This window comes from Anomaloglossus baeobatrachus, chromosome 1 (assembly GCF_048569485.1).
Source record: "Anomaloglossus baeobatrachus isolate aAnoBae1 chromosome 1, aAnoBae1.hap1, whole genome shotgun sequence".
NCBI classification, from domain to species: domain Eukaryota; kingdom Metazoa; phylum Chordata; class Amphibia; order Anura; family Aromobatidae; genus Anomaloglossus; species Anomaloglossus baeobatrachus.
This window is the reverse complement of record NC_134353.1, coordinates 768,075,906-768,090,123: the sequence shown is the minus strand read 5'-3', so window position 1 is coordinate 768,090,123 and position 14,218 is coordinate 768,075,906. Positions and strand designations below refer to the sequence as shown.

Below are 14,218 nucleotides of genomic sequence, written 5' to 3'. Positions count from 1 at the left end.
GGACACACAAAGTACTACACTTAAAAGTGTAGCTCCTCCCTCTGAGCTTATACACCCCCTGGTAGCCAGTCCTAGCCAGTTTAGTGCAAAAGCTGAAGGAGAATAGCCACCCACAAGTAGAACCGAGTAAGAACCGGAACAACTGGAGACTCTGTCCACGACAACAGCCTGTGATAACACACGGAACAAGAAAATTGCCAACAGGCAACAGGGAGGGAGCTGGGTCTCCCAATACGGAACTATAAGAAAAAGAATTTACGGTAAGTAACAAAATTCTCTTTTTCTTTATCGTTCCTTTGGGAGACCCAGACCATGGGACGTTCCAAAGCTGTCCCTGGGTGGGAATAAACAGAAAAAACTAAGAAGTCGGCGGAGCCTAACTTCACAAGTGGGCGACAGCCGCCTGAAGGATGCGTCTGCCCAAGCTCGCATCTGCCGAAGCATGAGCATGCACTTGGTAGTGCTTCGAAAAGGTATGCAGGCTAGCCCAAGTGGCAGCCTGACAGACTTGTTGAGCTGTAGCCTGGTGCCTAAAAGCCCAAGAGGCACCGACAGCTCTGGTCGAGTGTGCTTTGATCCCCGGCGGGGGAGGCACCTGAGCACTCTGGTAGGCGTCCGAAATGGTCGATCTAATCCAACGGGCCAAGGTCGGCTTAGAAGCAGAGAGACCCTTGCGCCGCCCTGTGGTTAGCACAAAAAGAGAGGTGCACCGCCTAAGCACAGCGGTGCGAGACACATAGATCCGGAGAGCACGCACCAGATCTAGAGTATGCAGCGCTTTCTCAAAGCGATGAACAGGGGCCGGACAGAAGGAAGGCAAGGAAATATCCTGGTTAAGGTGGAAGGGAGAGACCACCTTAGGAAGAAAGTCCGGGGTCGGACGGAGAACTACCTTGTCTTGGTGAAAAACCAAAAAAGGTGACTCCGAGGAGAGCACAGCCAAATCAGAGACTCTCCTGAGAGAAGTTATGGCAACTAGAAAGGCCACCTTTTGAGAAAGACGATACAAAGAAACCTCCCTAAGGGGCTCTAAAGGGGGTTTCTGCAATACCGTGAGGACCAAGTTAAGGTCCCAGGGATCCAAGGGCCGCCGATAAGGCGGAATGATGTGAGACGCACCTTGCATGAAGGTGCGGACCTGAGCCAGCCGGGCGAGACGCCGCTGGAACAGCACTGATAGAGCTGAGACTTGTCCCTTGAGAGAGTTGAGGGACAGTCCTAGCTGCAGACCGGACTGTAAAAAAGACAGAAGGGTCGGCAACGAGAATGGCCAAGGAGAATGGCCAGAAGAGCGACATCAGGACAGGAAAATTTTCCAAGTCCTGTAATAGATCTTGACGGATGAAGACTTACGGGCCCAAGTCATAGTGGAGATGACTTCAGGAGGAATACCAGAAGCCGTCAAAATCCAGGACTCAAGAGCCACGCCGTCAATTTGAGTGCCGCAGAATTCGGGCGGAAAAACGGACCTTGCGAGAGCAGGTCTGGACGGTCCGGAAGATGCCACGGCATCTCCACGGACAGTTGGAGCAGGTCTGGATACCTAGCTCGCTTGGGCCAGTCTGGTGCAATGAGAATGACTCGACGGCCCTCCATTCTGATCTTGCGCAGGACTCTGGGCAAGAGAGCTAGAGGGGGAAACACGTAGGACAGACGAAACTGGGACCAGTCTTGAACCAGAGCGTCCGCGGCGAAGGCCTGAGGATCGTGGGAGCGAGCCACGTAAACCGGAACCTTGTTGTTGTGACGGGATGCCATTAGGTCCACGTCCGGAGTGCCCCACTTGCGGCAGATTGACTGAAACACTGCCGGGTGCAGGGACCACTCGCCACCGTCCACGGATTGACGGCTGAGATAATCTGCCTCCCAGTTTTCTACGCCAGGGATGTGGACTGCGGATATGGTGGACTTGGAGTCCTCCGCCCATTGAAGAATGCTTTGGACCTCCAACATTGGCAGGCGGCTGCGTGTCCCGCCTTGGTGATTGATGTAGGCAACCGCTGTCGCGTTGTCTGACTGGACTCGAATGTGCCTGCCCGCCAACAGGTGGTGAAAGGCTAGGAGAGCTAGAAGCACAGCTCTGGTTTCCAGCACATTGATTGAAAGGGCTGACTCGGACGGAGTCCAAGTGCCCTGTGCTCTGTGGTGGAGATGTACCGCTCCCCAGCCGGATAGGCTGGCATCCGTGGTGAGAATCACCCAGGACGGAGTCAGGAAGGAGCGCCCTTGGGACAGGGAGAGGGGTCGAAGCCACCACTGAAGAGAGCTCCTGGTCCGTGGCGACAGAGCCACTAACCTCTGTAAGGAGGAAGGCCGCTTGTCCCAACAGCGGAGAATATCCAGCTGCAGAGGACGCAGATGGAACTGGGCAAAGGGAACCGCCTCCATGGAGGCCACCATTTGACCCAGCACCTGCATCAGACGCCTGAGGGTATAACGGCGGGGCCTCAGGAGAGAGCGCACCGCCAACCGGAGTGACAGCTGTTTGTCTAAGGGCAACTTCACAAGTGCCGGCAAAGTCTCGAACTGCATCCCTAGGTACGTGAGACTCTGGGTCGGAGTCAGAGTGGATTTGGGAAGATTGACAATCCACCCGAATTGGGCTAGGGTGGCGAGAGTGAGCGAAACACTCCGCTGACAGTCTGCGCTGGATGTACCCTTGACCAGAAGGTCGTCCAGATAAGGAAGCACTGCTAACCCCTGGAGGTGCAGGACCGCAATCACTGCCGCCATGACCTTGGTGAATACCCGAGGGGCCGTGGCTAACCCGAAGGGGAGAGCCACGAATTGGAAATGATCCTCTCCTATCGCAAAACGTAACCAACGCTGATGTGACACTGCGATTGGCACATGTAGATAGGCATCTCTGATGTCGATGGACGCCAGGAACTCCCCTTGGGTCATAGAGGTAATGACTGATTGCAGAGACTCCATGCCAAAATGCCGCACCCGGACATGCTTGTTGAGAAGCTTGAGATCCAGGATGGGCCGGAAGGTACCGTCCTTTTTCGGAACTAGGAAGAGAATTTGAGTAAAAACCTCTGAACCGTTCCTGAGCGGGAACTGGGACAATCACTCCGTTTGCCTGCAAGGACGCCACGGCCTGCGAGAAGGCGGCGGCCTTGGAGCAGGGGGGAGTTGAGAGAAAAAATCTGTTTGGAGGGCTGGAAGAGAATTCTATCCTGTAGCCTCTTCTGCGGACGCGCTTTTGGGCGCCAGTTGGATTTCTGATCCTTGGCTGAGTTAGCGGACGAGGCGGAAGGCTTAGAGGATGACCAGTTGGAGGAACGAAAGGAACGAAACCTCGATTGATTCCTACCCTGGGCGGGTTTCCTGGTCTTGGTTTGTGGCATGGAAGTACTCTTCCCGCCAGTAGCTTCTTTAATGATTTCATCCAGCTGTTCACCAAACAGCCGTGAACCAGCAAAAGGGAGCCCAGCAAGAAACTTCTTGGAAGAAGCATCTGCCTTCCACTCTCGAAGCCACAAAATCCTACGGATAACAAGAGAATTAGCTGAAGCCACCGCAGTGCGGTGAGAAGCCTCCAGCATGGCAGACATGGCATAGGATGAAAAAGCTGAAGCCTGAGCAGTTAAGGTAACCATCTCAGGCATAGATTCCTTGGTGAGGGAATGCATCTCCTCTAGAGAAGCAGAGATGGCTTTGAGAGCCCACACTGCTGCAAAAGTCGGGGAAAACGCGGCCCCCGCAGCTTCATACACAGATTTGGCCAGAAGGTCAATCTGACGGTCAGTGGAATCCTTAAGTGAGGTGCCGTCAGCCACCGACACAACGGTCCGGGCTGATAGCCTAGACACCGGAGGGTCCACCTTTGGGGAGTGAGACCACTCCTTGACCACCTCAGGTGGAAATGGAAACCGGTCATCAGAACCACGCTTTGGAAAGCGTTTGTCAGGGCAGGCCCTGGGTTTGGTCACAGCGGTCTGAAAACTGGAGTGGTTAAAGAACACACTCTTCACTCTCTTAGGCGAGGTAAACTGATGTTTTTCTGCCAGAGAGGGTGGCTCCTATGATACTGGCGGATTGAGATCCAGCACGGAATTAATAGAAGCAATCAAATCACTAAGATCTGAGTCACCCTCAGAGAAATCGATGGGATACATAGCCTCCGAGCCCCCAGTGAGGGCATCCTCCTCATCTAGAGAGTCAGCTCTTGAGACAGAGCCGTGGGATGGGGAGGGGGAGGAAACCCTGCGCCTTCTCTTAGAAGGATGGGGTCTGGGATCAGATGATGAATCCTCCGTGAGCTTCGATGGACGGAGGTCAGAGGATAGGAGTCCTCTGTCAAGAGTATTAGAGGCACCCTGTGAGGGGGGCTGATGCATATTCATCAAAGTCCTGGACAAAATCCCCATGGACTCAGCAAATGACTGGGATATGGACCTAGAAAAGGACTCTACCCAGGCCGGGGGTTCAATCACAGGTGCAGCAGCAGCCTGAGAGACCATGCTGCTGGAGTGGGGGCTTTGCAGAGAATGAACCCTAGGGAGAATATACAGAGGTCCACAACCGGAGACCGGCTGTGGCTTACCAGACCGCTGAGCGCGGTGTTGTGTGCCCTCCAGATCCCGAAGCCCGGTCCCCCAGTCGCAGCACCTCAGCAGAGATGCAGAATGCAGGATGTTCCAGAGCAGAGTGAACTCTGCCTGAGAAGAGGGCGTTCCTATAAAAGAGCGGGAACTGGAGGGCTATAGAGACCTGCAGGGAAGGAGGGACGCCCCAGCAGTGGGGAGTGTCCCTCCCCTGTGTAGAACGGCCGCCGGGAGGAGCCGAACCTGTCCCTCTGCATGAGTGACATGCGAGGGCAGGAAAATGAAACTAGGCCTCCGGCGAAGCCAGGGCCTAAATTTAAGCGGCGAGGCCGACAAGCAGGCACCATCGGCGCGGTTCTCAGGCAAAAGCTAGAGAACCCGCCGGAAAAGTTAAAACAATCACATACAGCATACTCTCCCCTTACAATAAAGAACCGGGACCCCCAACATAAATGTCTCAGGTACTTAGCTGCTGAGACGCAGGGCCATGTCCCTGGGGATGAGTGCTCCGGTCCAACAGAATCCTCAAGGGGCTGTGGATGGAGACCGGACTCCTGCCAGGCATGGAGACCGTGCTGGCTCCCACTTCAAGCCAGAGCCCAGAAGGGATGGTGAAGGAGCGCGGCATGTAAGGCTGCAGCCTTGTAAATCAACCTTAACAACACCGCTGACACAGTGGGGTGAGAAGGGACATGCCGGGAGTCCAGACATGGACCCACTTTTCTTCAAACTCTTTCCAAAAGTCAAACAAATCAGATGAGAATGCATGTGTGGATGTATGCCTCCTGACACAAAGCAATAAACTGGCTAGGACTGGCTACCAGCAGGGTGTATAAGCTCAGAGGGAGGAGCTACACTTTTAAGTGTAGTACTTTGTGTGTCCTCCGGAGGTAGAAGCTAAACACCCATGGTCTGGGTCTCCCAAAGGAACGATAAAGAAATTAGTGCTACCAAAGGTTATCCCACTCTCCCTATGGCAATTAACAGGCAAATGTGGCCACCATACAGGTGGATCGCAATAAATTAGAATATCATCAAAATTTTATTTCAGTAATTCAAAACAAAAACATAAACAAATATATTATATAGAGTCATTACACACAGAGGGATCTATGTAAAGTGTTTATTTCTGTAATGCTGATGATTATGGCTTACAGCCAATGAAAACCTAAAAGTCATTATCGCAGAAAATTAGAATATTATATAAGAACAACTGAACAAATGATTTTAAACTTAGAAATGTTGGTTCCTACTGAAAAGTCTGTACAGTAAATGCACTCAATACTTGGTCGGGGCTCTTTTGCATGAATTACTGCATCAATGTGGTGTGGCATGGAGGTGATTAGCCTGTGGCACTGCTGAGGTGTTATGGAAGCCCAGGTTGCTTTGATAAGAGCCTTCAGCACGTCTGCATCGTTGGGTCTGGTGTCTCCCATCTTCCTCTTGACAATACCCCATAGATTCTCTATGGGGTTTAGGTCAGACGAGTTTACTGGCCAATCAAGCACAGTGATACTGTGGTTATTAAACCAGGTATTGGTGCTTTTGGCACTGTGGATAGGTGCCAAGTCCTGCTAGAAAATGAAGTTTCCATCTCCAAAAATCTTGTTGGCAGAGCATGAAGTGCTCTAAAATTTCCTGGTAGACGGCTGCACTGACTTTGGTCTTGATAAAACACAGTGGACCTACATCAGCAGATGACATTGCTCCCCAAACCATCACTTATTGTGGAAACTTCACACTAGACCTCAAGCAGCTTGGATTGTGGCCTCTCCACTCTTCCTCCAGACTCTGGGACCTTGATTTCCAAATGAAATGCAAAATTTACTTTAATCTGAAAACACCTTGGACCAGTGAGCATCAGTCCAGTTGTTTTTCTCCTTGGCCCAGGTAAGACGCTTCTGGCATTGTCCATTGGTCATGAGTGGCTTGACACAAGTAATGCGACAGTTGTAGCCCATGTCCTGGATACGTCTGTGTGTGGTGGCTCTTGAAGCACTGACTCCAGCAGCAGTCCATTCCTTGTGAATCTCCCCTAAATTTTTGAATGGCCTTATCTTAGCAATCCAATCAAGGCTGCGGTTATCCCGGTTGCTTGTGCACCTTTTTCTACCACATTTTTTCCTTCCACTCAAATCTCCATTACTATGCTTGGATACAGCACTCTGTGAACAACCAGCTTCTTTAGCAATGACCTTTTGTAGCTTACCCTCCTTGTGGAGTGTGTCAATGATTGCCTTCTGGACATCTGTCAAGTCAGCAGTCTTCCCCATGATTGTGTAGCCTACTGAGCCAGACTAAGACACTTAGGAAGCCATGACAGGTGTTTTGTGGTAATTATGCTTATTTTCCGATATAATGACTTTTGGGTTTTCATTGGCTGTAAGCCATAATCATCAACCTTATCAGAAGTAAACACTTGAAATAGATCACTGTGTGTGATGACTCTATATAATATATGCGTTTCCCTTTTTGTATTGAATTTCTAAAATAAATTAACTTTTTGATAATATTCTAATTTATTGAGATGCATTGGTATTTCTTCTAGTTACCAGTAAATCAAGATTTTGCTCTTTAAAGGTATTTTTCATCTCACCTCTGGAACCAACACATGTATCAAGAATGGGCCAGTGTCTTGCGCACCTGCAAATAAAGAGGTAGCCATGCATGGCTCTCTGAATTCAGTATCTGGGAGTTCTGGAAATATCATACACACTTACTCAGGTGTCTGTGAGACTCATATAGAAATTAATGGAGGATCCATGAATGCGTGGCCATTCACAGCAGTATCAGATGGGAACCCATTCTCAATAGAGGTGAGGGAGTCAGAGGTAGGACCTGCATCTATCCTGTGGACCTGTCACCGACAAAGGAACAGAAGGATTCTCGGCTGTGGAGGCCCCTAAGCATGTGACACATATGCCCTCTATATAACATGATACTAAATTACATGATGGTGTGTTTGTGATATTGAAAACAAAAAAATGAGATCTGAGTAATGTGAACACGTCTCCCGTCAAATATTGTAGTTTCTCTAGCCAAGTTGGTCTTTTATAATTTGTTTTCTGCATCCATAGGAAGAAATGTCTGGATACTAAGCCTAGCAGACCAGTGGCTGACAAATTTTAGTCCAACCTCCATCAATACACACGTCTGGTAGACCACAGTTTACTTACCCGCTCTCTCTGCACATGCAGTAAAGTGCGCTTCTGAGCCTCTACGTCTTGTTGTAATTCATGAATCATCTGGTTGGTTTCCTCACTTACTTCATGCAACACTTTCAATGCTTGGTTGGTGGAAGGACGAGAAGGACTTCTGCAAGGGACATTCCTGTTATCTAACACTAAGATGTCATGGATCACTGCATTAATCCTATTACATGTATCTACAATGCTGTATTGGTGTTTGTACTTCATGCTGTCAGTAACACTTTCTACAAATTTCCATGTTTCCACTCATCTTGTGCTGTGACTTACCCATGTCTGCTCTTTGCAGGACTTTGCACTTTAGACCTTCCTGGGGTGCACTGCATGCGTTCACAGGCTGCATTGATCTCCCTGGCAAGGGCCCTCTCCGCTCGCTCAGCCTGGGCCATTGCCTCCCGTTCTCTGAAAATCGACTCATTCTTTTCAGCCCTGAGTTCATGCTGCTCTGCCTCCATTTGCTGCAGACGCTGCTTCAGACGCTCAATGTCTCGCTCCTTTTCCTAAATAATTAACAGTCAACTCAGTACGCGGGTACTTTCATCTATGTTACTTCTGGGTGAGTAAAATACACATCCCAAAAGCAACGTATAGATTCCATAATATTGCACTGAAAAGGTTTTGTAACTTCCGACATTGTCAATCACAGTCCTGTTGGTGAAAATTAGTGTTTACTAGTGGGCACTAAGAAAACAACGTAAAACTATAAAATCTATGACTTCTCCATGTGGTGTGGTAGTACTGGTCATCAGAGTTCTAAGTACAATAAGCTAAGGGGTACAGTACCAGGGAAAATGATGGAGGCAGACTAACGGTTCTCAGGGGTACTCAGGGTGAGGCTCCCGAGCAGCGGTGCCTGGTTCATGGGGGTCATTTTGTTTTATGTGGCTGGCTAATGTAAGGGTCTGATTGCACGACCTGGACATACCAGAGAAAGCTCTTGCTCGAGTCTCCTCATCTCCTCTTGCTTCTCTTCTTTCAGGATAGCCCGTAGTTCATCTATAGCTTCTTGCTTGTCCCTCTGTAGGGAACGCTGGTGAATTTCATGCTCCTGAATTGTCTGTCAAGGAAGAATCAGTATATAATTATTAGTCTGATATGTGGCTGTACAGTCTTTTTTCATGTTGTATAGTTTCCACACTACAAAGGGTGGCATGTTAAGATTTCATGTCACAATCACAAATCAAAGTTAAAGGGAATCTGTCACCAGGTTTTTGCCACCTAATCTGAGATCAGCATAACATAGGGGCAGAGATCCTGATTCCACCGGTGTGTCACTTACTTGGCTGCTTAGTGTATTTTTGATAAAATCAATGTATAATCAGCAGCAGATTATCATTAGTGGACCACTTGGCATAGGTAGTCCAGCATATTCATGAGCTCTGTATAACTGCTATATCTTCATCAGAGAAAACATGGATTTTATCAATACGACAGCAAACAGCTCAGTAAGTGACACATCTCTGGAATCAGGGTCTCTGTCTGTACATTACGCTGCTCTGAGATGGGGGAGCAAAAACCTGGTGACAGAGCATTTTTAAACCAAAACCAAGAACAAGGTTCTGGATGGACTTGTTTGAATGGCACAATAGTCACATGCATGTACCACCACTACATTCCATGACTATGGGACTAACACAAATAGTCATTAAAACAGTGGAAATCCAGAGCCCCATTTTCAGGATCTAATATAGGTCATTAGTTAGTATGGTGGGACAAAGTCTTTAAGTAAGCATATGGAGCTGAAAAATAAAAGTCATCATTAGTTTAGGCTAAGGGGTACTTTGCACGCTGCGACATCGCTAGCATTGGCTAGCGATGCCGAGCGCGATAGTACCCGCCCCCGTCGCACATGCGATATCTTGTGATAGCTGCCGTAGCGAACATTATCGCTACGGCAGCTTCACACGCACTTACCTGCCCTGTGATGTCGCTCTGGCCGGCGACCCGCCTCCTTCCTAAGGGGGCAGGTTGTGCGGCGTCACAGCGACGTCATACGGCAGGCGGCCAATAGAAGCGGAGGGGCGGAGATGAGCGGGACGTAAACATCCCGCCCACCTCCTTCCTTCCGCATAGCCGGTGGAGGCAGGTAAGATGTTTCTCGCTCCTGCGGCTTCACACACAGCGATGTGTGCTGCCGCAGGAACAAGGAACAACATCGTATCTCCTATTAGTGCGACATTATGAAAATGACCGACGCTACACAGATCACCGATTTACGACGCTTTTGCGATCGTTTATCGGTGCATCTAGGCTTTACACGTTGCGACGTCGTTACCGGCGCCGGATGTGCGTCACTTTCGATTTGACCCCGACGATATCGCAGTAGCGATGTCGCAGCGTACAAAGTACCCCTTAGGATAAGTATGCTACAATGGATTTCATTTTTAGTTTCCATTACATTTTTGGACAAGTTTGATGTTTTACTCAGACGTCATTTGTTATAAAAATCTGCCCTTTTCTGTGCTATATACACTCCTCAATAGAGACATTACAACACTAAGAAGAAAAAGTCATAGAATTATGGAATCAGAGCATAGATAGACATGATAATTGTATGGAAATGAAGAAAAAATTGAAATAACATTTCAATACATCTCAATTTAATTAGTATCAAGTATCAGGATCATGTCCACATATTTAGACACTAATACACTTTAGCATGTTATCAATGAGGTTACTAATGGTTGTCTAAGGAAATGTCACACCAGTCCTACAGCCATATTTATTATGGGGGGTAGTATATGGTATGGTAGCCAGACTCCACTAATCTTCATTCCAAGTACAGTAATAGATTGGTGGTTATTGATTTCATCGTGTTACTAGTACACCTATTTCTACAAAGTGTTCAAGGAGCCATTTTTCAACACAACACCAATGTGCCTCATGTTGTTCATGCTGCTGTGAGCAGACTGGGTACCAAAACGTACTACCATGACTGGCAGTGTCTCCAGAATTGTCTCCCATTGACCACATCTGGGACATCATTGGTCAACAATAGCTGCCAGCAGTGGATCTTGATGATTTCTGCATTCAGCTTGGCAAAACACTCCTCAGACAAACATAAATAACCTCAGTGATAGCAGCCAAGGTGTGTAAGCAGGTGTATTTTTTGTCATACTCGATAGTAAATAAATGAAGGTGTTTTGAAAATTCTGTTTCCATTTTTTCATAATTTGCATATCATTAACATTTCTATCAGTCTTGTGATTTTCATAATTCTGTAACTTTTCATTCTTGATCTTGCAAATGTTGAGGAGTGTACTATCAATGGGCATCACATGGCAGCAGATCATGCTAGAACAGTGCTACATTTACACTATAATGAATATAGTTTTGTTTCAACCAGCAAATGTAGTGCCCATAACAAGTAAGTTTAAAAAAAAATTCATCGACTAGGGCGTGTCCTGGCTGCCATGTCAGGAGGACGTGTGAGGTGGGGCTCCCGCTATATATCCTGTTCATACAGTGGCTATCAGTGGTTTATCTACTACGTTATTTAACCGGACCCAGGGGGAAGCCTTCTGGAGGAAGCGGCAGTGCTGCAGAGCCAAAGCATGACCCACAGCAAGCAGATCAGAGATCAGACATGCAACGGTGCTTCCAACATGGCACTGCCGTCCTCTGTATCAAGACAAAACAATCACTAATCTCATGGAAACCAGCCAGAGAAAACACTGCCGGCAGCTAGCAAAGGCACTCAAAACAGTGAAATCCTAGGTGCATTGCCCCCTGGGAAGTATGCAAATCAAAAAAGGTCTGTGGAGCCTCTGTTAGGAGTCTCGACACAGAAAATAGCCAGATATCTCTCCGGGAAGGACCTAGCCAAGGAGTGGCTCTTTTTAGAAGACTCAGGGGCACTTTGCACATTGCGACATCGCAGGTGCGATGTCGGTGGGGTCAAATTGAAAATGACGCACTTCCGGCATCGCATGCGACATCGCAGTGTGTAAAGGCTGGATGATACGATTAACGAGCGCAAAATCGTCGTAATCGTATCATCGGTGCAGCGTCGGCGTAATCCATAATTACGCTGACGCAATGGTCCGATGTTGTTCCTCGCTCCTGCGGCAGCACACATCGCTGTGTGTGAAGCCGCAGGAGCGAGGAACGTCTCCTACCGGCCTCACTGCGGCTTCCGTAGGTTATGCGGAAGGAAGGAGGTGGGCAGGATGTTTACATCCTGCTCATCTCCGCCCCTCCGCTCCGATTGGCCGCCTGCCGTGTGACGTCACAGTGACGCCGCACAACCCGCCCCCTTAACAAGGAGGCGGGTCGTCGGCCACAGGGACGTCGCACGGCAGGTGAGTGTGTGTGTGAAGCTGGCGTAGCGATAACTTTCGCTACGCCAGCTATCACCACATATCGCTGCTGCGACGGGGGCGGGCACTATCGCACTCGGCATCGCAGCATCGGGCTGCGATGTCGTAGTGTGCAAAGCCCGCCTCAGCAAGACAAAACAATCACTGATCTCAGGGAGACCAGCCAGAGAAAACACTGCTGGCAGCCAGCAAAGGCGCTAAAAACATTCCTTGGCTAGGTCCTTCCCGGAGGGATATCTGGCTATTTTCTGTGTTGAGACTCCTAACAGAGGCTCCACGGTCCTCTGCATCAGTGAGGGACAGGACAGCAGAGGCAGCGGCAGAGAACCTGGGGTGGTTTGCCAAGAGCACCGTGGACTGGACAGTGGATGAGGGGACCCCTGTACAGCAGCAGATACCAGTGGCTGAAATGGTGGAGGATGAGAGGCAGCAGGGTGACAATACAGGAAAGATTGCACATCAAACGAGGCCTTGGGGTAATAAGATAATAATACTATTATCTAAGTTTGATGTGCAGCCTTATCCGTATATAGTATGTAATTTTTGGCTTGCACTCATAATATATATATTAGTGCTCACTTCAGTTATCCTATTCAGTTATATGTAGTTTTTTTCTGAATGTGAACACAGCTCCGCCCCTTTCGGCCATGTTTTTTCCATCTCCTATATAAGAAAGTCCTTAGTTACCCCTCTCCACCCATAGCAGTTTTTAATTGCAATGAGATGACACACAGTTAGGGTCACAGAGCTAGGGACCCCAATATAGAGATATGCCTTGACGAGGCCTTGGGGCTCAGTTACATTGATCAATGCGATTGCTAAATATCTCCTTTTTCCTAATATTCATGGCAGGTATGCAATTCATTATTCACATGTTCAAATTAGCAAGTAGCATTTTTCATTGTATATTCCAATATTTGTCCATATGCTTGAGGCATTATACTATTATCTAAGTTTGATGTGCAGCCTTATCCGTATATAGTATGTAATTTTTGGCTTGCACTCATAATATATATATTAGTGCTCACTTCAGTTATCCTATTCAGTTATATGTAGTTTTTTTCTGAATGTGAACACAGCTCCGCCCCTTTCGGCCATGTTTTTTCCATCTCCTATATAAGAAAGTCCTTAGTTACCCCTCTCCACCCATAGCAGTTTTTAATTGCAATGAGATGACACACAGTTAGGGTCACAGAGCTAGGGACCCCAATATAGAGATATGCCTTGACGAGGCCTTGGGGCTCAGTTACATTGATCAATGCGATTGCTAAATATCTCCTTTTTCCTAATATTCATGGCAGGTATGCAATTCATTATTCACATGTTCAAATTAGCAAGTAGCATTTTTCATTGTATATTCCAATATTTGTCCATATGCTTGAGGCATTATACTATTATCTAAGTTTGATGTGCAGCCTTATCCGTATATAGTATGTAATTTTTGGCTTGCACTCATAATATATATATTAGTGCTCACTTCAGTTATCCTATTCAGTTAAATACAGGAAAGATGGCGGCACTTCTTGAGAGACACACAAAAAACAAACACAAAAATTATAGAACTCGAGGAGAGAGTCAGTGGAATAGAAGACCAACTGTGCTCTGTACAAAAAGATTGTAAGAGAGGGCTGCGAAACATCAATATTCTCCTTAATAAAGCTGGCAATCTGATTTTTTTTGTCCTGGCTGATTGAAAAGTTTGACAAAAAATTATTTCTCCCCATTCTTCACCATTGAGAGGGCACACAGAGTCACTTACAGATCTTTACCACCTGGTGCCCCTCCAAGGCCTGTTATGATTAAATTACTGCAATTCAAGGACCGTGACCTTATACTATGCAAAGCTAGAGGCCACTCTGTACTAACTGTGATGGACGGAAAATATCGATATCAGATTTCTCATCAGAGGTCCAGAAAGAAATGAGCATAATTCTGGGACATAACACGGAGACTACGGGACAAGAAGATTCTTTATTTCATGCTGTAATACGCCTGAGTGGTCGCCATGGCTGGAGTCCATATGTGTGAATCTTCCGTTGAGGTTTTACCTCTCAACACTCTCTATCAAGAATAGACATGGCCATAGGATCTGCATCAATAATTCCATACGTTAAAATGGTATAATATTTACATAGGAGTG

The 14,218-nt window shown here is 47.7% G+C and overlaps 1 protein-coding gene across 1 annotated transcript in view; it reads right to left on the bottom strand.

Moving 5' to 3' along the window:
* LOC142251937 (uncharacterized) overlaps window positions 1-14,218 on the bottom strand; it is a 196,233-nt gene that overhangs the window by 34,391 nt on the left and 147,624 nt on the right. Inside the window, exons 19-21 of the mRNA XM_075324984.1 lie at window positions 8,685-8,816; window positions 8,030-8,259; window positions 7,730-7,868 (exon numbers count right to left, since the gene is read on the bottom strand). Of these exons, the coding sequence (XP_075181099.1) occupies window positions 7,730-7,868; window positions 8,030-8,259; window positions 8,685-8,816 (501 nt within the window). The remainder of the gene's footprint in view (window positions 1-7,729; window positions 7,869-8,029; window positions 8,260-8,684; window positions 8,817-14,218) is intronic.